The sequence below is a fragment of the Callithrix jacchus genome, chromosome 22 (assembly GCF_049354715.1).
Source record: "Callithrix jacchus isolate 240 chromosome 22, calJac240_pri, whole genome shotgun sequence".
NCBI lineage: Eukaryota > Metazoa > Chordata > Mammalia > Primates > Cebidae > Callithrix > Callithrix jacchus.
The window spans coordinates 37096306-37122543 of NC_133523.1; the positions used below are offsets into that span (position 1 = coordinate 37096306).

The following is a 26238-nucleotide window of genomic DNA, read 5'->3' on the forward strand; positions in this document are numbered from 1 at the left end:
GAGACACACAAGTGGGCAAAGGAGAGACATCAGCGAAGGCGAGAGGCAAGGAGGGCCAGCAAAGGCACATGGGGTGAGGGAGAAGGTAAAGGAAGATAAAGAAATAGCAGCAGGCACAAGACTTGGGAGGAGGAGAGAAACGGCCAAACTCTGCGCAAAGAGGACCAGCTGGAAAGAGAGAGACAGTATGTCAGAGTTGCACAGCAAGCCCATAGAAAAGAAAGGGGCAAGGGGGAAAAGTACCTGGAAGAGAGAAAGGGGGAGTCAAGGAGGGAAACTGAGTCAGGGCCCACAGTAATCCTACTCCACAGAAACTCAAGAATCCCTTCCCTTGGGGCATAGCCCTTGGCCAGGAGTCAGGGAGGTGGAGTGAGTTCCCTAGAGGAGCACAGGCAAGCGCCTATAGGAGGGGCCAGGCCCACACAGAGGCACAGCCACCCCAAGACACTCAGGAATGCCCTGTGGGGGAGCAGGCAATCCCAGGGCCCGAAAGCCCCCAGACAAGGAGAGGAATGGGAGCAGAAAGGCCACACGAGGTAACGCAGAAGTGGGAGAGAGGAAGGGAGTGGGAAGAGCCAGACCAGCCAGGAAAAGTCACCATGGACCACAGAAAGGTGGGGCAGCAGCTAAGGAGGGTGGGATGGAGGAGCCAGGCATTCAGAGTGGCTCTGGAGGAAAGAGGTGGAAAAGTGAGAGAGGAAAGACAGACTCCCAGCCCAGAGGCAGAGAAAGGAAGGAGAAGAAGTAAACAGAGGCACAGAATGGAAAGAGAGAAGTAGAAGAAGACCTGCTAAGGGGGGCCTCTGAAAGAGGAAAGCCAGGGGCAAGGAGTTCGGATAGAAAGAGGAATGTAAACAGAGACATGCCAAGAGCAGCCTGGGGTAACAGCAAAGAAGAGAGAAGTTGGGCAGAGTCAGAGACTGGACCCAAGAGACATAGGAAATGGGGGCTCAAAAACGGAAAGACATCTGCAGGAGACAGAGACTGGATGGGATGGGGACAGGACCAGGGCCCACAGCAGGCAGAGGATGAGGATCAGAGGAATGCAAACAGCTAGTCTGGGACCAGGACGGAGGCTTGGAGACAGCAGGGGCACGGACGTGCCAGGGGTCGGGGCAAGTGACAGCCCGAGTAAGAGCAGTCAGCCACCTAGGACCCAAGAAAGCTGGGGGGCCAGGGGTGGCAGTGAGCTGTGTACCCAAAAGAAGAGGCAAGAAAAGGTTGAGGTGAATGGAGGCTGAGGAGATGGAGGGTGCAGAGCAGGCCCCTAGTGGGGGAGGGTACTTGCCAGTCCGGAGAAAGGGGAGAATGCGGCCCCCCACCCACCAAGCGGCACCGAGCCCAGCCTTCCAGGACCCAAAACCCAGCCCAATCCCCGCCCTACAGACACTCACGGATCCTGGTGGGACGGAGGGCTGGGCTCCCTCGAGGCCCGAGAACCGACAGCAGGAGGTGCTCCGGCGCTGGGTGGCAGTGGGGCTGGGCGGGGGGAGAGGGCAGTCCACAGGGCCCCCTCCCCCGCCGCTGGCAGTGGCCCCCAACTAATCCAAAACGGTGGCTCCACAGGAGCAGGGAGGAAGGACAGGTGGAAAAGGAGAGGGCGGGCCGGGGAGGGGAAGAAGGGGAAAGGAGAAAATGGAGGAGAGAAGGGGAGACAGGAAAGGGGGAAGGAGCAAATGGAGGGGAAGGAGGGAGGAAAGGAGGAGAGGAAGGTGAAAACGGAAGGGGGGGCACAGGCAAAGCCGGGGGAGGGGGAAGCCGGCCCGGGAAAGGGCCCCCGCCCCCTCCCCTAGCCGGGCCGGCCTTGGGGGGCCACAGGGGGCGAGGATTGGGTGGAGAAAAGGAAGCTGGCCATCAGGAGAAGTGGGGGAGGGGAGGGCCTGCTGGGGGAGGGGGCCGCCCCCTTCCCCCCTCCCCCCTGGAGCCTGGGCCCTGCCCTGGTTGAGGCAAGGGCCCCGGAGTCCTCAAGCCCTCAGCCCCCACGGAAAAGCATGCTGGGGGCGGGGAAGAGCCCTGGAGTGGAGGGCGAGAGAGGTTGGAGAGCTGGGAGACCCGGAAAGGCCGAGAAGGGGGCAAATGAGGTGGAGAGAGAGGGAGGAGGGAGAGGAGGAGGGAAAGGAGGATACAGAGGAGCAGGTGGAAGAGAAAGGCGGAGGAGGGTGGGGTGTCCCAGGGGCTCCCGGCACTGGGCCTCAGTGGGAGGGCCTGTCCATAGACTCCTGGTCCCCTGTGAGAAGCCTCCGCCGGCTTCAGTCCCCGGCTGGGCCTGCCTCCCTGCCGCCACTGCTCAGTCTCTCCTCTGAGGCCACCGCCTGCCTGCCTGCCTGCCTGCCGGCCTGCCGCCCAAGCTAGGTCCTGGATCACAGGGGGGGTTGGGGGGAGAGAGAAGAGGGAGGGAGGGAGGCAGGGAGGAGGGTGGGGAGGAGGAAGGAAGGGAGGCAGGCGGAGAGCGAGGAGGGAGGGGAGTCAGAGGAGGTGGAGCCCTTATTGGTTGGGGCTGCTCCCCCCTCCCCCACCAAGGAGAATGTTGATGAGAAGCAGCAGCTGCATTGGATGGAGGGCCCACCCCCTGGCCACCCTCTCTACCACCCCATGCCGCCACCCTGCCCAGGCAGCCCTGGGCACAGGAGCCTACAGAGATGAGAGGCAAGAAGACCTGGGGAGAAGGCCACTGAGATGGAGGGAGAGGGCTACAGAGATGAAGAAAAATGAAGAGAGATAGCCATCAAGACTGTCCAGAGAAGTGGGCCGAGGCCCACAAACCCCACAAAGGCAAGGACAGGAAGAGTCCCGGGATAAGAAAGAAAGGCCCATGGAGACAAGGGAGCAGCCCGCAGAGACAAGCAAAAGGACCTTGGAGACCAGGGCAGTGTGTGGACACAGAGACCTCACGTGAAGGAAAACACGGGAGAAGCCAGAGACACTAGAGAGAGGCCCCCAGAAACAGAAAGCACTCCTCAGATATGGGGAACAGTCCACAGGGGCAGGGAGAGAGCCAAGGAGAGCTGAAGAAGGTCACAGAAACAAGGGAGGCCTACAGCCACAAAGGGACCACAAAGACAAGGATGTGGCTCATAGACATAGGAGAGCCACTGAGGCAGGAGCTGCCAGCCTGGAGATGCGAGGGAAGCCTCCCCCAATAGAAATAGCTCCTACAGAGGTGAGGGATGGGTGGTGAGTATGAGAATTCTCTGTCGTGCATAGAGAAATCCTTGGGACCCTCAGAGATGAGTGGGTGGAGAGAAGGGACCCTCATTCTCTAGTGGCAGGAGCGGAAAGGCAGTGGGTAAGGTTGATGGGACAAGGACAGAAGCTGGAGGGCAGAGCCAGGAGAAGTGGGAGACTCCTTCCCAGGGAACACTCTGCAGCATTTCAGGAGCCAAGCAGGGCAGGGGGATGGAAGAGAGAAGCGACACAGATCTTGGAGTGGGGGTGGGTGGTACATGGTTGGGTGGGGGGTGAAATTTGAGGGGAAGAAACATGACAGTTGGTGCTGAAGGCTGAGCCCGTGACTCACCACCACCCCCGATGCTCGTGATGGGGAGGAGACACTGACACACTCACGTGTGGCCCACAGCACATGTGACCACATGCCTCGAACACACAGCTGGCACATGGCAACTCCTGGACCACATGTCAGCCTAGCACGGGAAGCCCTCTACAAGCTGGCATGTGGGGCATCCTGGACACACATCTGACACATATATCTGATGCTGAAGGACTGCCAACTTTGCACACACCTCCTTATCCCACTTGGTCAACATCAATACCCACCCCCCAAACACCTACACTCAGCTCGTCAGGCTTGAAAGCCCAGACTCACACTCGCCTCTAGGACTTTGCTTATGCAGGACCTCAACACAGAACACCATCCTCTCAACTAGAGCAGTGGCTCATGCCTGTAAACCCAGCACTTTAGGAGGCTGAGGCAGGTGGACCACCTGGGGTCGGGCCTAGGAGACAGAGCAAGACTCATCTCCAAAAAAAAAAAAACCACCACCCACTCAAAATTCAACCTGTCCCCGAAATCCTAGCCAGTCCTGTGCTATCACCTTCAGAAGGACCAGTCCAGGCCTCAGTTCATTCCTATATCGTCTGGAAAGACAGACCTACGCAACCCAAATCAAGTTGGGAAGTCGAAGCAAAAGGCCTGAGAAGTCACCCAGATATTCAGATTTTCTTTTTTGAAACAGTGTTTCACTCTTGCTGCCCAGGCTGCAGTGCAATGGCGTGATCTTGGCTCACTGCAACCTCCATCTTCCGGGTTCAAGTGATTCTCCTATCTCAGCCTCTCAACTAGCTGGAATTACAGGCAGGCACCACCACCCCTGGCTAATTTTGTATGTTTAGTAGAGACAGGGTTTCTCCATGTTGGTCAGACTGGTTTCTAACTCCCGACCTCAGGTGATCTGCCCACCTTGGTCTCCCAAAGTGCTGGGATTACAGGCTGAGCCGCCGCACCTGGCCTGATCCTCAGATTTTTCAAGTGGGGAAAAGGAGGTTTCAGCAGGAGCAAGAATCTGCCCAATATCACACAGTCTATCAAAGACTGGGCAAGGCTTCCACTACTCTGGTACCTACCCCAGGTGATTTTGCTCTAAGGCAAACCCAGACTGATTCAGAGTAGGCCGGGCCTAGCTTTAGCTCATTAATTTCCACCAACTCTTTACTTCTTGCATTCATGCCTTCAACATGCAACCACTTGAACTTCAGGTGAGCCAGGGGACCAAGAGTGTAGATCCTGGGTTGGAATCCTGACTCTTCCTAACTGTGGGAACTATGACTAGTTACTTCTCTAGGCCTCGATGTTTTGTAAAGTCAGCCTGAGTTTCTCCCTCATAGCGTAGTTAGGAGGATTAAGCTGAATAATGCACGTAAGCACTGAGTATAATACCTAACATGTCATAGTACACTCAAGAGATACTAGTTATTATTAGGTTTCCGGAGACACTAATAAAAATAACAACTGGCCAGGCACAGTGGCTTATACATGTAATCCCACCATTTTAAGAGGCCAAGGCAGGATGGCTTGAGCCCAGAGTTCCAAGACCAGCCTGGGCAACATGGTGGGACCCTATCTCTGAAAAAAACAAAACAAAAAAAACGCAGTCGTGGTGGCAGTGGATCATGCCTAGAATTCCAGCACTTTGGGAGGCCGAGGCGGATGGGTAACGAGGTCAGGAGTTCAAGACTAGCCTGGTCAAGATGGTGAAACCCCATCTCTACTAAAAATACCAAAAATTAGCTGGGCATGGTGGTGGGAGTCTGTAATCCCAGCTATTCGGGAGATGGATGCTGAGAATTGCTTGAGCCTGGGAGGCAGAGGTTGCAGTCAGCTGAGATCAGGCCACTGTACTCCAGCCTGGGTGACAGAGCCAGACTGTCTTAGAAACAACAGGCTGGTCACAGTGGCTCAAGCCTGTAATCCCAGCACTTTGGGAGACCCAGGCGGGTGGATCACGAGGTCAAGAGATCGAGACCATCCTGGTCAACATGGTGAAACCCTGTCTCTACTAAAAATATAAAAAATTAGCTGGGCATGGTGGCGCATGCCTGTAATCCCAGCTACTCAGGAGGCTGAGGCAGGAGAATTGCCTGAACCCAGGAGGGAGGTTGTGGTGAGCCGAGATCATGCCATTGCACTCAAGCCTGGGTAACAAGAGTGAAACTCCATATCGAAAAAAAAAAAAAAATTAGGGGCTAGGGGTGGTGACTCACACCTGTAATCCCAACACTTTGGGAGGCTGAGTGGGGTGGAACACCTAAGGTCAGGAGTTCCAGACCAGTCTGGCCAACATGGCAAAACCCTGCCTCCACGAAAAATACAAAAATTAGCCACCCATGGTGGTGTGCAACTGTAGTCCCAGCTACTTGGGAGGCCGAGGCAGGAGAATTGCTTGAACCTAGGAGGCAGAGGTTGCAGTAAGCCGAGCTCGCAGTAAGCCAAGCTCGTGCCATCGCACTCCAGCCTGTGTGGTGGGCAACAGAGTGAGACCGTCTCCAATAAATAAATAAATTTTAGATATCCAGATACCTTTTTTTTTTTTTTCAGAGATAAAAAAGCACTCCGGCTCTTGTACCGCAGGCTAGAGTGCAATGGCACGATCTCAGCTCACTGCAACCTCTGCCTCCAGGGTTCAAGTGATTCACCTGGCTCATCCTCCCAAGTGGCTGGGATTACAGGCACATGCCACCTTATCTGGCTAATTTTTGTATTTTTAGTAGAGACAGGGTTTCACCATGTTGGCTGGCTGGTCTCGAACTCCTGACCACAGGTGATCCACCTGCCTCGGCCTCCCAAAGTGTTGGGATTACAGGCGTGAGCCACTGCGCCCAGCTAAAATATCTTTTACTCTGTGCCTCAAAACCACCATGAGATGGGCTATTAGCCCCATTTCACAGATGAGAAACTTAGACACAGGACAGTTAATTTCTTCTAGAACCCGGATTCTAATGCGGGAATCTGTTTTAACTATACAGGCCTGATGTTAGGGAATTTAATCCACGAGAAAGATAGGACATCTGGAGACCAAATGGCCACAGCAAAACAGACGAATGGCATCAGGTAGGTAAATAAATAATCCAATTCTGAGATTCAGTTTCCTCATCCGAGAAATTGAAACTCTTCTGTGCTTGGGTTCAGGGAGTAGGTCCGGAAATCTTTTTTTTTTTTTTTTTTTCTTTTAGATGGAGTCTCGCTCTGTCGCCCAGGCTTGAGCGTACTGGCGCGATTTCGGCTCACTGCAACCTCGGCCTCCTGGGTGCAACCAAATCTCGAGCCTCGGCCTCCCGAGTTCCTAGGATTACAAGTACACGCCCATGCCCAGCTAATTTTTTGTATTTTTAGTAAAGACGGTGGTTTCACCATGTTGGCCAGGTGGGTCTTGAACACCTGACCTCAAGTGATCCACCCGCCTCAGCCTCCCAAAGTGCTGGAATTACAAGCGTGAGCCACCGCGCCCTGCCTGGAAACTTTTTACTGGGGCAACTCCCTCCCAAGACCGAGCGTCGCAGGAACAAGGTGAGTAGGAATGGCCAGAGCCCTTGGAGACATGAGAACTATAAGGGTCAGAGTCACCCCGGAAGGAGGCGCTACCTGCTCACTTCCTTCAGGCCCTCACCCCGATTGTCCTTCAGGTCCTCTACCCGCCACGTTCCGTTTCTTCCAATGAAACCGCCTGTCCCTGCTGCTCCTTTTTCTCCATATCCCCGCTCTCCTTGCTTCCCCTCTGACATTTCTCCTCTCTCTACCTCCCAAAAGTCCCCTCGGTCTTTTCCCTGTTTCTTCCTGTGGCCTTCATTACCCTCCTTTTAATAAAGTGAGTCTGGAGTCCTGGTTTCCTTTTCTCCCTCCATGTGACTGGTGCTGCAGTTTGCCCTCTTCCCATCGTGCTGAGTGGTTTCACTTTCTCCCTCTGACCCTCGGGGAAACCACAGAGGCTCCCGTGCCTCCAATCCGCCGCTCCAACCCCCAGGGTGCCGCACGCCTCAATTTCGCAGCCTCTCCTCTTCCCTCTCCCTGACCCCAACGCTGACTCCCTCACGGAACCCCCAAGATGGCGCCTGCGGCGGCGCTCCGCCGCCTGACGTCATCGCACCGCCCCTCGCTCAGAGCTCCCTTCTGGAGCCGTCGGAGGCGGAGTCGAGGAGGAGGAGGAGCATCCTCTAGGGAGGATTAAAGGGGCGGGTACTATCCACCCGAGGGCCGACCGGTGAGGGAACGTCGCTAAAGGATTGGTTGGGCGCTGCAGGGGAATCTCGACGCTCTTCACTATTGGCTCAAGCCCCAGAGATATAAACGTCGATTGGCCGAACGGTAGGGCCCGAGCGGACGATGATTGGTTGCGTCCGGCCGTCCGCACGGCGGCCGAGGAAGAAGATGGGAGGGGCGTTGCCGAGGGTAGCTGGCGGCGAGAGCGAGGCTGCGGAGCAGGCGAGAGGCGACGGTGAGAGCTAGAGCGGGCGCAGCGCTAGGGTGGCCGTGCAAGGGGACCCGTGGCCCGCGCCCGGGCCCGGGGCGGGCGAGACGGCGGAGGCAGGTGAGTGCGAGCGGGCGCGCGGAGGCTGGCCGGGCTGCCCTCCCTGCCGCCGCGGCCTCCTCTTGCCAGGCCGCCTGCGCAGTGAGGGCCTGAGGGAGCGCGCGCCGGGCAGTTAGGGCGGAACGGCACCAACCACCGACCTGGCGCGCGGGCGGCCGGGCGGGGGCCGGGCCGGGGCGGCGGGTGGGGAAGGGGAGTGGAGTCGCATGCGGGGCTGAGTGAGGAGGGGCGGGGCTCGGGCTGGGGCCTTGGCGGGACACCTGGGCGGGAAGGGGAGGCCTCAGAGCTGCCCCAGGAGGGCTCCGCGGCTTCCCAGGGTTTGGGGTAAAGGACTTGGTGTCGTGTTAAGTTCAGGACGAAGGGGCTGGGCCGGTTAGACGGTACTGGGGTGTCCGGTGAGGGGCTTAACGTGTGAGAAAGATAATTAAGTTAACCAAGCGGGGGAAATAGTTCTTCCTGGAAAGAATTGGGGCGGTGAGAGGGGTCTTGATGTGAAAAGATATTAGGAAATAGATACCCCAAGGGAGCGCTTTAGAGCTAAGGAGGAGTCCAGTTGTGACGGATTAGGTTAAATTAATGTAAAGAAACCTTAAACCAATGTGGGTACATTGGGAATATGGGATGTATTTACCATCGGGAGGTTGGGTACCCTTGGAATGCGTGGAGAGGGGTCTCTGTACAAAGAAGGGTTATGTGTATGTGAAAAGGGTGTCTGGGTGTCCCTGGAATGAGCTAGGGAAGGTAGTCTTTTGTAAGTTCAGGTAATTAGGCCAAGGTGAAGATGGGATTTGGTTATTGGAAGGAGAGGAAGTAAAGTGAGAGAGATCTGTGTGCTAAAGTGAGAGGTGTCTGGGAATTCCTGGAATGAGACCGAGATGTTAGGTTGCTAAGAGGTTTGGGGTCTGAGTACCCCTTAGAGTAGTAGGCTGGTGAGAGGGGTTTGAGTGTTGAGGAAGAGGGGTCTGCTGGATTAGGGTGGTGATAAGGGTTCTGCATGAGAACAGGAGGTTCGGGTATCCCTAAAGGGAATTTGGGCAACGAGAGGGGTGAGCGTAAGAGGAACTTAAGCCATTGTGAAGGATGGTCTGGTTATCGCTGGAATGGGTTAGAGTGCCTGTGGATCTTTATGAAAAGAAGAGGAGTGGCCGGGCGCGGTGGCTCAAGCCTGTAATCCCAGCACTTTGGGAGTCCGAGGCGGGTGGATCACGAGGTCAAGAGATCAAGACCATCCCGGTCAACATGGTGAAACCCGTCTCTACTAAAAATACAAAAAAATTAGCTGGGCATGGTGGCGCGTAATCCCAGCTACTCAGAAGGCTGAGGCAGGAGAATTGCCTGAACCCAGGAGGCGGAGGTTGTGGTGAGCCGAGATCGCGCCATTGCACTCCAGCCTGGGTAACAAGAGTGAAACTCTGTCTCAAAAAAAAAAAGAAAGAAAGAAAGAAAAGAAGAGGAGTTATGTTGCTAGGAAGAGGAGGGTCTGAGCATCCCTAGAATGGGTGAGGTTGAGTTAGGTCTTTTAGCAAATTAAAAAAGATTAGGTTCTGGCCGGGCAAGGTGGCTCACGCCTATAATCCCAGCACTTTGGGAGGCCGAGGCGGGTGGATCACGAGGTCAAGAGATCAAGACCATCCTGGTCAACATGGTGAAACCCTGTCTCTACTAAAAATACAAAAATTAGCTGGGCATGGTGGTGCGCACCTGTAGTCCCAGCTACTCGGGAGGCTGAGGCAGGAGAATTGCCTGAACCCAGGAGGCGGAGGTTGCGGTGAGCCAAGATCACGCCATTGCACTCCAGTCTGGGTAACAACAGCAAGACTCTGTCTCAAAAAAAAAAAAAAAAAAAGGTTAGGTTAACAATGTGAAGGAGGATCTGGATATTCCTTGGATGGATTAAGGTGGGCCTGTTGGCAGGAGGTTGATAAGTTGGTATGAAGTGAGGTTATGGGTGTCCCTGAATGAGTGGCTGTGTATGAACAGGAAGGGTTTAAATCAATGGGAACGGGATCTGGGTATCCCAGAGGGGATTATAATTGGCAGTTTGGTCTTGGTACAAAGAAGAGGTGATGAATGTAAAGAGTGGATAGATATCCTGGAGACAGGAGTTAGGGTAAGGGGAGGTTCTAGGTCTGAAGCGAAGAGTAGGCGTTTGTGAAAATGGGTCTGGGTATTCTGGATAGGGGGTTTGGGTTGTAGGAGAAGGCCTTGATTTGTAGAGTAGGTTAAGTAATTAAACAAGGCTGGGTATCATGAAGTGGTTAAGGTGGGCAAAGTCTGGGTGTGGAGATGGGTTAGGGCAGTGTGAGAAAATTTGATTGCCAGGAAGGGATAGTCTGATGTGAGGAACCCGGGCACCCAAGTAAGAGTTAGTGGGTAGTGGGGGTTTCGTGTAGAGGGGAGGGTTGGAACCGTTTACAGTGCTGAAAGTGGAGTGGTGGGGCATTGGGCAGTTTGAGTGGTCTGGGTATAAAAAGAAGTCTGAGAATCTGGGAGGAGTGGAGCCCATGGGAAGGGTGTTGCTGGGAAAAACAGGTGGGAAAGGCCTATATGAGTTTTCGTTTGGGTGCCTTGGAGAGGAATGGGATGACGTGAGTTGCTAAGAAAAGGAGTCAGTGGAAGGAGGTTTAAGTGGAGGTTCCAGTGTGCTGGGCTGAGCTGTGGGGCCCACTGAGAGGTGTGGGAGATGAGGGGACTGGAAGGGTGACAAGGATCTGGTGGGTGGAATTTGATGCAAGTTGATTCAGAGGTGAGACTGTGGGTAGATTCCTGGGGAAGGGATTGCCTGGAAGATTTTGTGTTTGGTGTTTATTAGGTTGAAGGGAGGGAGGATTATTAGGAGAGAGGGAGGCAGAATTTTAAAAATCAAAGGAAGAAGTTAGGGAGAAGCAGATCTAAGGTATTGGGAGTGGAGAGTGATAAAGGGAAGAGCTGAGGAATCAGTGACCCAACTGGTTTGTCCCCACTGTCCCTTCTTCCAGCCCAGGGCCTTGCTGCCACCATGACTGAGGAGTCAGAAGAGACAGTCCTGTACATTGAGCACCGCTATGTCTGCTCTGAGTGCAACCAGCTTTATGGATCCCTGGAAGAGGTGCTCATGCACCAAAACTCCCACGTGCCCCAGCAGCACTTTGAGCTGGTGGGCGTGGCTGACCCTGGAGTCACTGTGGCCACGGAGGCAGCTTCAGGCACAGGCCTCTATCAGACCCTTGTGCAGGAGAGCCAGTACCAGTGCCTGGAGTGTGGTCAACTGCTGATGTCACCCAGCCAGCTCCTGGAGCACCAGGAGCTGCACCTGAAGATGATGGCACCTCAGGAGGCACTGCCAGCTGAGCCACCACCCAAGGCACCACCCCTGAGCTCCAGCACCATCCACTACGAGTGTGTGGATTGCAAGGCTCTTTTTGCCAGCCAGGAGCTCTGGCTGAACCACCGGCAGACACACCTCCGGGCCACACCCACCAAGGCTCCTGCCCCTGTTGTCCTGGGGTCCCCAGTTGTTCTAGGGCCTCCCATGGGCCAGGCCCGCGTGGCTGTGGAGCACTCATACCGCAAGGCAGAAGAGGGTGGGGAAGGGGCGGCTGTCCCATCTGCTGCTGCCACCACTACCACTGAGGTGGTGACTGAGGTGGAGCTGCTCCTCTACAAGTGCTCTGAGTGCTCCCAGCTCTTCCAGCTGCCAGCGGATTTCCTGGAGCACCAGGCCACTCACTTTCCTGCTCCTGTCCCCGAATCTCAGGAGCCTGCCCTACAGCAGGAGATGCAGGCCTCATCACCTGCAGAGGTGCCTGTGTCTCAGCCTGACCCCTTGCCAGCTTCTGACCACAGTTATGAGCTGCGCAATGGCGAAGCCATTGGGCGGGATCGCCGGGGACGCAGGGCCCGGAGGAACAACAGTGGAGAAGCAGGCGGGGCAGCCACACAGGAACTCTTCTGCTCAGCCTGTGACCAGCTCTTTCTCTCACCCCACCAGCTACAGCAGCACCTGCGGAGTCACCGGGAGGGTGTCTTTAAGTGCCCCCTGTGCAGTCGTGTCTTCCCTAGCCCTTCCAGTCTGGACCAGCACCTTGGAGACCATAGCAGTGAGTCACACTTCCTGTGTGTAGACTGTGGCCTGGCCTTTGGCACAGAAGCCCTCCTCCTGGCCCACCGGCGAGCCCACACCCCGAATCCTCTGCATTCGTGTCCATGTGGAAAGACGTTTGTCAATCTTACCAAGTTCCTTTATCACCGGCGTACTCATGGGGTAGGGGGTGTCCCTCTGCCCACAACACCAGTCCCACCAGAGGAGCCTGTCATTGGTTTTTCTGAGCCAGCTCCAGCAGAGACTGGAGAGCCAGAGGCCCCTGAGCCCCCTGTGTCCGAGGAGACCTCAGCAGGGCCCACTGCTCCAGGCACCTACCGCTGCCTCCTGTGCAGCCGTGAATTTGGAAAGGCCTTGCAGCTGACCCGACACCAACGTTTTGTGCATCGGCTGGAGCGGCGCCATAAATGCAGCATTTGTGGCAAGATGTTCAAGAAGAAGTCTCATGTGCGTAATCACCTGCGTACGCACACAGGGGAGCGGCCCTTCCCTTGCCCTGACTGCTCCAAGCCCTTCAACTCGCCTGCCAACCTGGCCCGCCACCGGCTCACACACACAGGAGAGCGGCCCTACCGGTGTGGGGACTGTGGCAAGGCTTTCACACAAAGCTCCACGCTGAGGCAGCACCGCTTGGTGCATGCCCAGCACTTCCCCTACCGCTGCCAGGAATGTGGGGTGCGTTTTCACCGCCCTTACCGCCTGCTCATGCACCGCTACCATCACACAGGTGAATACCCCTATAAGTGTCGCGAATGCCCCCGCTCCTTCTTACTGCGCCGGCTGCTGGAGGTACACCAGCTCGTGGTCCATGCTGGGCGCCAGCCCCACCGCTGCCCATCCTGTGGGGCTGCCTTCCCCTCCTCACTGAGGCTCCGGGAGCACCGCTGTGCAGCTGCTGCTGCCCAGGCCCCACGGCGCTTTGAGTGTGGCACCTGTGGCAAGAAAGTGGGCTCAGCGGCTCGGCTGCAGGCACATGAGGCAGCCCATGCAGCTGCTGGACCTGGAGAGGTTCTGGCTAAGGAGCCCCCTGCCCCTCGAGCCCCACGTGCCACTCGTGCACCAGTCGCCTCTCCAGCAGCCCTCGGAGGCACTGCTGCAGCATCCCCTGCGGCCCCTGCCCGCCGCCGGGGTCTAGAGTGCAGCGAGTGCAAGAAGCTGTTCAGCACAGAGACGTCACTGCAAGTGCACCGGCGCATCCACACAGGTGAGCGGCCGTACCCGTGTCCAGACTGTGGCAAAGCGTTCCGTCAGAGTACCCACCTGAAAGACCACCGGCGCCTGCACACAGGTGAGCGGCCCTTTGCCTGTGAAGTGTGTGGCAAGGCCTTTGCCATCTCCATGCGCCTGGCAGAACATCGCCGCATCCACACAGGTGAACGACCCTACTCCTGCCCTGATTGTGGCAAGAGCTACCGCTCGTTCTCCAACCTCTGGAAGCACCGCAAGACGCATCAGCAGCAGCATCAGGCAGCTGTGCGGCAGCAGCTGGCAGAGGCAGAGGCTGCTGTTGGCTTGGCTGTGATGGAGACTGCCGTGGAGGCACTGCCCCTGGTGGAAGCCATTGAGATCTATCCTCTGGCCGAGGCTGAGGGGGTCCAGATCAATGGCTGACTCTGCCTGACTTCCTCTTCAGCACCTCCATGCCCTGTTGCTGAAGGCCCTCCAGCATCCCCTTAAGCCTCTGTACATACTGTGTCCCTTCCTCTTCCCATCCCACCACCATGTAAGTTCTAAATTGGATTTATTCTCTCCTGAGGGGGTGCTCTGGGATCCTTAACACACACAAAGGTGCCCCCAGCCTTCCACCTCTTAGCACTGGTTACCCCAAAAATGAAACTGTCAATAAAGACTGAGTTGCCAGCAGTGTATAGAGTGGAATTTAGGAGGCATGAGGCCAGATACTAGGTCTCACCGCTCATGGTTGTGTCACCAACACCTAAAAGTGGGTCTGGCGGGTAGTAGGAGCTCAGTCAACATTTGTTGGGCTGAAGAGAATGATGTGGTGTTCATGGGCATGGCTCTCAGAGCAGGGACTTCACTTTACTGCTAGATGGAGGTAGCATGGCTCTCTTACCACTAGAGGTCCCATATCCCTGTGGAAAAGCTCAAGGGTGTTTTCTGCTGGTGGCAGGAATTCTTTTAGAGAAATCAGATTCTTAAACCCTGTCCCCGACTCCTGGCCTGATGTGGGCCTTGTCTCCCAAGGCCATCTGATTTTCTCAGTGATCCCCAAGGGCAGATGCAGGTAGACATGATGTCCGGCTGTGGAATTAAAGGAGATTCTGAATAATACGTGTCTGGGCATAGGAGGCTTCATGAGGGATGGTGACTTGAATACCCCTGGAGTTGGACTTTGGCTCAGCCAGCAGTTTTTTATTGTGGGAGAGGGATGGCTGGCTGGCTGGCTAATGTTTGAACATTAGTCTCAAGTACTATATATATAACTTTGAGTACTATTCTCACTGATTAAGTGAGAACATTTTGCAGGAAAGGAATCTGCAGTCAAAAGCATTGAGAAGACTTGCCCAGGTCAGAATTTAAGCCTGATTTCATTTGGTTTAATCATCCATATGCTTTTCTCTCCACTCTGCTGCCTTCTGCATACTTTGGGGAGGGTGGTGGAAACAAGATCGAAGTGTGTGACTGATGGGATGCTAGGCTGCTGTGCTAGCCTTGCCTCAGACCCCTTTTCCTCAAAGATTATTCCAAATGCTTCTTTTGGAAAGAACTTTTTTTTTTTTGAGACGGAGTTTTGCTGTTGTTACCCAGACTGGAGTGCAATAGCATGATCTCGGCTCACTGCAACCTCCGCCTTCTGGGTTCAAGCAATTCTCCTGCCTCAGCCTCCCGAGTAGCTGGGACTACAGGCATGTACCACCATGCCCAGCTAATTTCTGTATTTTTAGTAGAGACGGGGTTTCACCTTGTTGACCAGGATGGTCTCGATCTCTTGACCTCGTGATCCACCCACCTCGGCCTCCCAAAGTGCTGGAATTACAGGCATGAGCCACCACGCCCGGCCAGAACTTTTCTTTTTTTCAGAGAGTTGCTGTGACACCCAGGATGGAGTGCAATGGCGTGATCTCGGCTCACTGAAACCTTCACCTCCTGGGTTCAAGTGATTCTCCTGCCTCAGCCTCCCGAGTAGCTGGGATTACAGCTACCACACCCAGCTAATTTTTGTGTTTTTTAGTAGAGGTGGGGTTTCACCATGTTGGCCAGGCTGGCCTCAAACTCCTGACTTCAGGTGATCTGCCCACCTCAGTCTTCCAAAGTGCTAAGGTTACAGGCATGAGCCACCACACCTGGCCTGAAAGAACTCTTTCTCTAAAACAGTCTCACTCTTGCCTAGGCTGGAGTGCAATGGCCGGTTCTCAGCTCACTGCAACCTCCGCCTCCTGGGTTCAAGCAATTCTCTTGCCTCAGCCTCACCTGGGATTATATGCATGCACCACTATGTCCAGCTAATGTCATGAACATGGTTCACTGCAGCCTCACCCTTTCCAGCTCCTGATCCTCCCACCTCAGCTAGGACTACAGGCACATGCCCAGCTAATTTTTGTGTTTATTGTAGAGACAGTCTCACCATGTTGCTCAGGCTAGTTTCCAACTTCTAGACTCAAAGGCTCCACCCAAAGTGCTGAGATTACAGGTGTGAGCCACAGCACCTGGTCTTCCCTATTCTACTCACTTCAGGCCCTTAACACTCTGAGCACTAGGACTCTAGGGCATCATTTGAAAGTCTAGTTCAGCCTGTTGCTCAGATGAGAAGGCTAGAAGTCAAGTCTCCTAATTCTACTACTTTTTTACTACATTGTGCTTTTAATCATATTAAAAAAAAAAAAAACACTTGATGTCCTAACAGCTCCTATGAAGAGCAAATTTTTTAAGCAGTTGCTTCCCACCTGGGTGTACAGATCATGGCCACCATCTTTTAACAACTGCATCCCCTGCAGAAAGGACTAGAGCCATCTTGGCCCAGCATGCCAGGTCCCCCAGTCCCCAGGTAAAGTCATTCCCAAACCTCCCCCTCAAGAGCTGTAACATCATGAAAGTCATGAAATAAGTGTTCAGAACAACTGGAGTGGTCATCCATGCAAAACCATAAAGATAAAGCTGAATCAAGAAAAGGGATGGGATGAAGGAGAAAAACCTGAGGATGCTTGCTAGCTACAAGATAAAGAGGCTCTCAGCAGGAAAGAATGGTTCTGTGATGGTGTCTGGTCATCCTTCCTCCGTTACTCTCTTTTGCAGCTTGAGTTTGACTCCTACCCTGAGAAGAGTTTGTGCAAACACATTTATGAACAAGTTTAGGGGGTTCTTTGTTCATCATCATCCTGGTGAAACTTCCACGGTCATCAGTTGAGCCATGGTCCTAAAAAAGATACTACTTGTTGGATGCTGGTGTTCCAGTTGCACAGGCAAAGGTTACCAAATGCTGGTGTGTGTTAGGAAATTCCCCTTGAGACTTAGATCCAGCAAGCATGTGTGGGGTGATACCCAGGAACCTGCATTATATACACACCAATTCTGATGAAACTGGGGCTTGCATTGCTTGTTTTTAGTTGGGCAAGCCAAGTTGTCAAGGCAACAAGAACACTGGTTCCCTGGTGCCCAACGTTTTTGGGTTTATTTTATTTTAAAGAGATAGGGTTTCACCATGTTGGTCAGGCTGCTCTCAAACTCCCAACCTCAGGTGATCTGCCTGCCTCAGCCTCCTAAGGTGCTGGGACCACAGGCGTGAGCCACTGCGCCCAGCCTTGGGTTTATTTTTTTAGTTACATTTTATTAGAAAAGATTAATATCGAGGATGGTGATTGCTTCAATGCATCATCTTCATAGTATAAGAAAAATAGAGTGGAAAATAAAGGAAAGGAACATAAAGCTTGCTAGCCTTAGCATTCACCTCTACACCATATCACATGTGGGAAGATTGTGGTAACACATCTATAAATGTTTAAGGAAAAAAAATATTGTGACCAAAGTATTGGAACTGCTAAGATGCACATGTGAATAATAGAAGAAAATTAGATGTCCAAATAGATTAAAATTTGGGAAAATTTGAGAATATAAATAAGCACTGAAATAATTTATGATAGTGTAGCTATGGTTAAAAAAAATAATTTTATTTTTTTGGAGACACAGTCTAACTCTATTGCCCAGCCTGGACTGCAGCGGGGCAATCTTGGCTCACTGCAACCTGTGCCTCCCAGGGTCAAGAGATTCTCCTGCCTCAGCCTCCCTAAGTAGCTGGGATTACTGGTGCCTGCCGCCACACCTAGCTAATTTTTGTATTTTTAGTAGAGACCAGGGTTTCACCATGTTCGTCAGGCTGATCTTGAACTGATGTCAGGTGATCCACCAGCCTCAGCCTCCCAAAGTGCTGGGATTACAGGTATGAGCCATCATGCCCAGCCTAAAACAAAATAAATTCTAAGAATTGTTCTTGTAAAAGAAATGACCTAAGATTTAAAAGGTTAATGTATTAGGGTTCTGTTTATACAAAAAATATATAACCAGTAGGTTATGTGCATGTGTGTATGTGTATATCTTACCTGTTACATGTATATAAACGATATGGTAAATATTGATATACATATATATGTAAAGATATGTATTTTTTAATAGAGGTTTGTTTCACTCTTTGTAGACATATATAAACATATATTTTTATATATGTTTTGAATGCTTAGGACAGAGCTCCAGCACACTCTTTAATAAATGACAAATAAAAGACAGTGTGCTGGAGCTCCGAATCCTATTTATATATACTTCAGCCTGTCATCTACCATCTACATTAGGTATTTCTTCTAATGCTATCCCTCCCCTAGCCCCTGACCGACCCTCTGACAGGCCCCAGTGTGTGATGTTCCCTTCCTTGAGTCCATGTGTTCTCATTGTTCAACTCCCATGTAGAAGTGAGAACATTCAGTGTTTGGTTTTCTATTCCTGTGTTAGGTTTTCTTTTTCTTTTTTTTTTAATAAAAAGACAGGGTTTCACCATGTTGGTCAGACTGGTCTTGTACTCCCGACCTCAGGTGATCCACCCACCTTGGCCTCCAAAGTGCTTGGATTAGAGGCGTGAACCACCACACCCAGCCAGGTTTTATTTTTCTCTCTTTTTTCTTTTTGAGACGGAGTTTCGCTCTTGTTATCCAGGCTGGAGTGCAATGGCGTGATCTTGGCTCACCGCAACCTCCACCTCCTGGGTTCAGGCAATTCTCCTGCCTCAGCCTCCTGAGTAGCTGGGATTACAGGCACGCGCCACCACGCCCAGCTAATTTTTTGTATTTTTAGTAGAGACGGGGTTTCACCATGTTGACCAGGATGGTCTCAATCTCTTGACCTCGTGATCTGCCCGCCTCGGCCTCCCAAAGTGCTGGGGTTACAGGCGTGAGTCACCACGCCCGGCTTGCTCTCTCTTTTTTTTTTTTTTTTTTTGAGGGAGAGTCTTGTTCTGTTGCCCAAGCTGGAATGAGGTGGCACAATCTTGGCTCACTACAAACTGCCCAGCCTGGGTTCAAGTGATTCTTCTGCCTGAGGCTCCTGAGTAGCTGGGATTACTGGAACCTGCCACCACACCCAGCTAATTTTTGTATTTTTAGCAGAGACAGGGTTTAACCATGTTGGTCAGGCTGGTCTTGAACGCCTGACCTCAGGTGATCCACCAGCCTTGGCCTCCCAAAGTGCTGGGATTACAGGCATGAGCCACCACACCCAGCCTAAAACAAAATAAATTCTAATAATTGTTGTTGTAAAAGAAATGACATAAATGTCATTTGCCAAATAACAAGATGGGTTTCACCATATTGGCCAGGCTGACTTCGAACTCCTGACCTCGTGATCTGCCCACCTCAGCCTCCCAAAGTGCTGGGATTACAGGCATGAGCCACTACACCTGGCCCATGTTTGGGGTCTTGCTATGTAGACCAGGCTGGTCTCAAACTCCTGGCCTCAAGGGATCCTCCCATCTCGGCCTTTCAAAGTGCTGGGATTAGAGACGTGAACCATGACACCCAGCCTGTTTTGTCTTCCATTTTTTAGAGTCATACTCTGTTACCCAGGCTGGAATCCAGTGGTACAATCACAGCACACTGCATCCTCAGCCTCCTGGGCTCAAGCGATCCTCCTGCCTCATCCTCCAAGTAGCTGGATCCACAGGCGAGCGCCACCGCATTTGGCTAGTTTATTTTGTAGAGATGGAGTCTTGAGTTCTGTGTGGTTCTGACTGTGCCACCCTGAAGATAGGCTTGGACCAAATGATCATCTTCAATGTACTATTCTGATGCTCCACCCCTGCTGACTTGTTTTGAGAGTTGAGGTGCTTTGCTTTCTTTCAGTCTTGTCAAAACACTGTGATGCTAACACTTTTTGTCTTACTAAATATGAAACATCTCTCTCACTCTATTCCTTTTTCCTGTGCCTCGATTCCCAATACTATCGAATTTGCAGGATCCCAGCACCTGTGTACCAAGCATACATTAGAGGATGGAACAGTGTTGAGGAAACTGAACAGCTTTTTTTTTTTTTCCCCTGAGACAGAGTCTCACTCTCTCACCCAGGCTAGAGTGCAGTGTGGCATGATCTTGGCTCACTGCAACCTCTACCTCCCAGGTTCATGATCCTTGGGCCTCAGCTGCCTGAGTAGCTGGGATTACAGGTGTGCACCACCTGTAATTAGCCTGGCTAATTTTCATATTTTTAGTAGAGATGGGACTTCACTGTGTTGGCCAGGCTAGTCTTCACCTCCTGGCCTCAAGTGATCCGCCCATCTTGGCCTCCCAAAGTGCTGGGATTACAGGCGTGAGCCACTGCGCCCAGCCTTGCAGTACATTTTCATTAATACCACTTCTAATTTTCAGCATTAAGGTTTAAGGGTCAGTCCATGGCCTGATGGCCTGCAGAAGCTGTTGTACTGCCAAGATGGGTACAATAATTTGAGAAAGAGTTACTATTGCTCTAAAAAGGAAGAGGGTTGGTGTATACATTGTACCACCAGAATACTTCAAAATCAACTCTGGTTGGTTTGTTTGAGACAGGGTCTCACTCTGTCACCCAGGCTGGAGTGCAGTGGTGCTATCATAGCTCACTGCATGCAGCCTTGGCCTCCCAGGCTCAAGAGATCCTCCCACCTCAGCCTCCCGAGTAGCTGGGACCACAGATACACACCATCATGCCCAGTTAATTTTGCTCAATTTTTGTAGAGATGGAGTCTCACTGTGTTGCCCAGGCTAGTGTTGAACTGGGCTCAAGGGTTCTTCCTGCATTGGCCTCCTAAATGCTAGGATTACAGGCGTGAGCCACCGCACATGGCCTCGTTTTGTGTGTGTGTGTGTGTGCTTTTTTTTTTTTAGTGATCTGAAAAAATGACATATAACTCTTCTGTTAATTTATTTGACTATCTGTGAGGCTGAAACTTTTTCATGTGTTAATTGGAACTCTGGTTTTCAACAGTCTCGTTCGTCCTTTGGCAGAGCATTCAGGGACGGAGATGGGTAGACACTTGCTGGTTTCCTGGCTTTCTCATAGTAGTCATTTATTGAAGACAGTGTGCTGGAGCTCCGTCCTAAGCGCTTTACTTAGACCATCATCCTACAACCTTGTGAGGTAGATACTGTCCCTAAATACATGAAGGTCATACATTTATAAAATGGCAGCACTGAGATTTGAATTCAGAAATGTGAATTCATCCTGAATTTAAAGACTTGGTTCTTTGATTGGTGAGAACATTTGTTCAGCTTTTACTTCCAAACATTCACTCTTTTTTAAAATTTAATTTTTTAAAAATTTGTTTTTTTTTTTTGAGACAGAGTTTCGCTCTCGTTATCCAGGCTGGAGTGCAATGGCGCGATCTCGGCTCACCACAACCTCCGCCTTCTGGGTTCAGGCAATTCTCCTGCCTCAGCCTCCTGAGTAGCTGGGATTACAGGCACGCGCCATCGTGCCCAGCTAATTTTTTGTATTTTTAGTAAAGATGGGGTTTCACCATGTTGACCAGGATGGTCTCGATGTCTTGACCTCGTGATCCACCTGCCTCGGCCTCCCAAAGTGCTGGGATTACAGGCGTGAGCCACCACGCCCAGCCTCAAAAATTTGTTTTTTTTGAGACAAGGTCTCCCTCTGTCACACAGACTGGAATGCAGTGGCACGATCACCATTCATTGCAGCCTCAACATCCCAGGTTCAAGCGATCCTTCCAACTCAGTCTCCCAAGTAGCTAGGACTAGACACTACAGGCACGCACCACCATGCCCCGCTGAGTTTTTGGGGTTTTTTAAGAGAAGAGTTCTCACTATGTTGCCCAGACTATGAGCATTCAGAAGTAAAACCCAGCATACAGATCTCCAACCCCACACCTGGATTTCTTTACCACCCTTCCCAGGACAGAGAGGAGACCAAGGGAGAGCAGGCATCATTTCTCTCTGTACAGTTTTTAATTTTTAATTTTTTGATGTTTTTTGTTCAGATGAATGACACACTCAAGTTACAAAAATGGGGCCTTAAAAGAAGCACATTGTACAATGAACAAGCAGATTGGAGTTAAGAACACTGAAACGCTAACCCGCTACCACGAGAAGAGACAGGGAGTGGGTACAGGAAAGGAAGGAAGGGGCTACCAACACAGGGGTCAGACGGAACTGAAAGGGAGGCAAACTTGGTGAGGATGGAGGAAAGGCAAGTCTACTCCGGAGCTGATTTCTGGATGCTGCTTTTTGGGCACCCTTGCCTTGTACTTGCCACCCCCTCCAACTCCACTCACCCCCATTCTGTCTGACCTGGTTATTCTGGGAGGTGAGACACCCACACCAAAATGGGCTGAGCCAATCAGGTCTTTACAAGGCAGGGTGCTCACTTTACCCTAGTGCAGCCCTGGATTTGGAAGGTGATGGTGGCAGCAGTGGGACAAGAGGCCAGAAAGGAGCTGATCAAAGTTCAGGCCCCTGCTCTTCCCAAAGACTTCTTGCCCTTTCCCCACCCTACCATGATCCAAAGGCCCTCTACGAGTTGTCGAGAGAGACCCCCAGTCACCCTGCAATTATATAAATAAATAAATACTGAGCCCCTGGGTTTGGGGGACAGGTTGGGGGAGGGGCAGCAAGGATAGAAGACAGGAAAAAGGAAGGGGAGGGAGGCAGAGGGAAGAGGTCACAGACATAGTAAATAGTAGTCTCCATCCCAGCAATACTTCTCTCTGGATTTTTCTCTCCTTTTCTTGTTTGTTTAACAAGGAGCTAACAATTCAAGGACAAATACTTAAAAATATACATTATTTTTTCTTTGTTTCCGCCTTTGTCATCGTCGTCTTGCTTTGGAGACTGCTGAGGTCAAAGTTTAAACCGCATGAAGGACCTGCGGCTTGGAGTTTTTGTGTATTTTTAATTTTTATTTTTAATTTTTTTTCACTTTTTTTCCCAACGTATAAAAAGGTAGCGGAGTTGTCTGTGGGGTTTTTTTTAATGGTTAAATCTTTGGTTTGTTTCTTTTTTCTCTTGGAGGCCTTTATCTCTCGCACTTGCCTTTCCCACTCAGAGACCAGTGGGGGCCCGCGTGTCTCAATCTTGCTGTCTCACTCTCTCTCTCACTCAAGTCCCCCTACCCTGGGCTAGAGGAAGAGAAGCACCCTAGGATTCAGGTGGGTTAGAAAAACTAGTCAGGTCAAGAGTTCACCCTGACTTGGCTAGTTCCTTGCCAAATCTCCCCAGGGCTTGGAGAGCCTGTCACGGCCTTCTCCAGGGAGGAGATGGGTGGAAAACTCATATCCTTCCCCTCCTCCTGATCACAGCCCCCAACTCCTGCTGGGGCTTGGGTTCCCCATCCCTACCCGCCCCCCCACACACTCCCCCCACCCCCCAGAAGAGAACAGAGAGAGGTGGTTTAGTTACTGGCATCAATTTTTTTTGGCACAATGAAAAGGCCCACCATTAAGGTAGACCCAGTCTCTGTCCCTCCCTTAAGTAGGAGATCAGGGTTGGGGAGAAGAGAAATTCAGAGGGCTCCCCACTGCTCCAATCCACTCATCTCTCCTCTCTTTCTAGCCCAGGCCCTCAGCCCCCAACCTTGGACATCTAACCTAGCCCAGAGCCTACCCTGGGGTTTCCCTCCCCATCCCCCACATAAAGCTCCCCAGCCCTCCAACTCTCTCGCTCACACACAGACACACGGACACAGGCTCTGTACAGACCGCAAAATAAAAACGATGAGATAGTTTTGTTTCCCGGAGTCGAGACGGGGGACCCGAGTGGAAGGGACAGATGGGGGTGGGGGGCATGAATTCCCCCATCACCTTCCCAACCCTGGCTCCCTCCAGCCCCCCAGCCCCTTGCCCTGGCTGGCCCCCAGCCAACGATATTTGGTTTCCTTTTTTTAACATTAAAGTTCTATGAGGTATTTGGTGCCTTATCTCGAGTCCTCGGGGGAGGGGGGCCCAGGGGGAGACCTGGGGCTCACCTGCCCCTCCCTCCCTCCTACCCCCTTCCCAATATTTGGTTTCACAGCTGTAGTTAAAGCTTGGGATTTGGTTATTTTTCCCCCTCCCAGGAATTTTCTTTTTTCTTGTTTTTCTTTTCCCAGTTGTGAGGATTGGATGGGGAGGGTCCCCAGCACCCCGGCTGCACGGGGGTCCCTCCACCAACGTCAGGGCTTCTGCCCCATCCCTGCCCCCTGCTCCTCCTCTTCTCTTTGCCCCACTCTCAACACTGGGGTGTGGAGAGGTCCCAAGTGGTGGGACTTGATGAGGAGGAAGCAGGATGAAGTGGGTGGTGGTTGAGTCCTGGATTTTCTTTTTTTTTTTTTCCTTTTTGGTCTAGAATCATAGTTTTTGTTTGAGTCATCTCCACCATGCCTTCCATGCTGCCTGTCTTCTCGGAGGGGGTTTTGGTTGTAATTCCTTTCATTTTGCTCTGCTCACATGTTCTTCCTATTTGGTCAGGAGCCCTTGGCCCCCTCTTCACCCTTGGGCTGGGGCCCAAGCCCTCTTGCCAGTCCCTTCTCTCTTCAGGAAATAAACATGGACAAACTCAGAGGTAGGGTAAGGGCAGGGAGTCATTCATCGGAGATGCTTACATTCCGGCGAGGATGGGTCGACGAGGTGCCAGGCCCCATCGTGCCAGGGGTGGGGGGGCGACTACTCCACCACTGCCCGGACAAGGCACCCGGAGGCCCCTGCAATGGCCGAGTCTCTGCTGCCTCCATGGCCCAGCCCAACAGTTTCATTTCCCAGGTGGGAGAAGGGAGACAAGAAAAAAAGAGAACGCTGAGGCCTGGGGCTCCATCTGCCTCTCCTCAAGAGTGTCCAGGAGAAAGTGGAAGCTGCCCAGGCTGTGGCCCTGCAGTCTCAGGGCTCTCCCCTCCCTCTGCTCCTGCCCAGTGAGGGGCGGGGGCCACACTGCGCTGCCAGGCCCCACCCTGATTTCAATGGCTCGCGTCCTTCACTGCAACACTTTGGTTTGAGGAGAGACACAGAAAGAACAAGATTGAGAGAGGAGAGAGGAGAGCAAAGGGAAAGAGAGGAGAGAGGAAGGAGGGAAGAAGAAAAGACAGAAGAGAACTGAAAAAGAAATCAAAGGAGGAATCAAACCACCCGAAAGTTGTTAGTTTTCCTTTGTCCGTTCTTTTTGCTTGCTCCTTTTTTCTTTTCTTTTTTTAAAGCTTTTTCAGTTGATTGCGGGGGGGTAGTTAGGGCTCTTCACCCCTGTCCCTGACACCCTCTCAGCCCCACCCACCCGCTTCCATCTGCCCTGGCCGAGGGACAGGCTTGCCTCAGCCGCCCCCTCCAGCTTTCCCAAAGACGACATCCATGAGGTATTTGTGAAGAGAAAGAAGCATCCGTCCTTCTGTCCGCGTTGGGGACCAAGGGCCTGGACCACCGGTGCAGGGGCTTGGCTCCGCTTCACGGCTCTATCTTATTCTTGAAGAGTCCTCATCTTCTTTCCCTTTTAGATATATATAAATTCTTTTTTTCTAGTTTAAATTTATTGTTTGTTTGGTTTTGTTTTTGTTTTTTGGTTCAAAACTTTGTTGGCCTCCACAATAGCAGGAGGGCAGGGTGGCTCCCAGTGGCGTCTCTCCTCTGTCCGTCATCAGTGGAGATGTGTCCGGGGCTGGGCAAACACAGGGTCCAGCCAAGACTCGTGGAGGTCTCATGGGAGTAGTGGCCACCACCGTGCCTTTTCAGATAGGGACCACAGGCTGTGGCACTGTCCCCACACATGGACCCTGATGGGGATGCCATCTCGAGGAACCCCACCACTGGGGTGTGTGCGTGTGTGCATGTGTGGGGAGGGAGAGGCATTCGCCAGTACCAGAGGGGCACGGGATGGGAAAAGTGAGGCGAGTTCTCTTTTTGGTTTCTGGTTAATGTCAAAGAACGTGAAGGATCCCACGGATAGGCACTGGAATATGAATTTTCTTTTTTAGGGAAACTGACAGACAGGATGGAAAAAGACAACTGAATGCCTTCATCCCCTCTTGCCTGAAACTTCCACCATCCCATAGGCTGGGGAGGGGGTTGATTCCAGAACAGAGGAGGGTGACAGGGTTGAGGAGGAACTTGTGAGAGCTAGAACTTGGCAAAATGGCCTAGCTCACCCTTCAAAGGGGAAAAGAGGGAGGAAGAGGGGATGAAAAGTCATCCCCAGGCCTTCCCTTGAACTCTCCCCTGGCTGGGGGGAGGGAGGAGGTTAAAGCAAGACCCCCTGCCCAAGTGGGGAGAGCTGGGGGCCAGGGGAGAAGGGGACACATGGTAGGGACACATTCTGTTGAGCACAACGCTAAAAATTCTGTACATCCTTTGGATGAAGCTACTGAATATTTGGTGTAAGGTTGTTCAGGCCCTTTCTCTTTCACCTTTCAGAAAAGAACATTTGGCGGGTGGTGCTGAGCCCCAGCCCATCTGCCTAGACTGTGCCCTGTCTTTGCTGGCCCAGGGCTGGGGGCCAGGACTAGGAAGCTGGCATCTTCTCTTTTTCCTTCTGTAGCCCCCACTGGGGGAGGCAGGGTTGGGGGTTGGCCCCACAGCCAGGGCTTGGTGGCAATGAGGTCTGACCTGCTGGAGGCTTCTCCGCCCCTGGCTGGGGTTCTTATTTGGTGTCATAGCAGTGAGGGTGTGAGCACACTGAG

General features: G+C 52.4%; 2 protein-coding genes across 15 annotated transcripts in view; one reads left to right on the plus strand and one right to left on the minus strand.

Moving 5' to 3' along the window:
* The window catches only part of GRIK5 (glutamate ionotropic receptor kainate type subunit 5), a 72995-nt gene extending 70631 nt beyond the window's left edge, over positions 1-2364 (minus strand). For all 10 annotated transcript variants that reach the window (XM_078359771.1, XM_078359770.1, XM_035284556.3 and 7 more), the window contains exon 1: positions 1395-2364. The gene's annotated coding sequence lies outside the window, so the exon portion shown is untranslated. The remainder of the gene's footprint in view (positions 1-1394) is intronic.
* A 153-nt stretch (positions 2365-2517) lies between these two features.
* On the plus strand, positions 2518-13983 carry ZNF574 (zinc finger protein 574). Of its 5 annotated transcripts, XM_035284566.3 has the most exons (4): positions 2518-3160; positions 6481-6565; positions 6688-7021; positions 11018-13983. In XM_035284566.3, exon 4 carries the CDS (start codon positions 11038-11040, stop codon positions 13729-13731), a length of 2694 nt encoding a protein of 897 aa, XP_035140457.1. In that variant the 5' UTR covers positions 2518-3160; positions 6481-6565; positions 6688-7021; positions 11018-11037; the 3' UTR covers positions 13732-13983. The 5 variants fall into 5 exon arrangements, with proteins under 5 accessions (XP_035140457.1, XP_035140456.1, XP_035140458.1 ...); XM_035284565.3 differs by lacking the exons at positions 2518-3160; positions 6481-6565; positions 6688-7021 and adding an exon at positions 7882-8039; XM_035284567.3 differs by lacking the exons at positions 2518-3160; positions 6481-6565; positions 6688-7021 and adding an exon at positions 8159-9434.
* The last annotated feature ends 12255 nt before the right edge of the window (positions 13984-26238 follow it).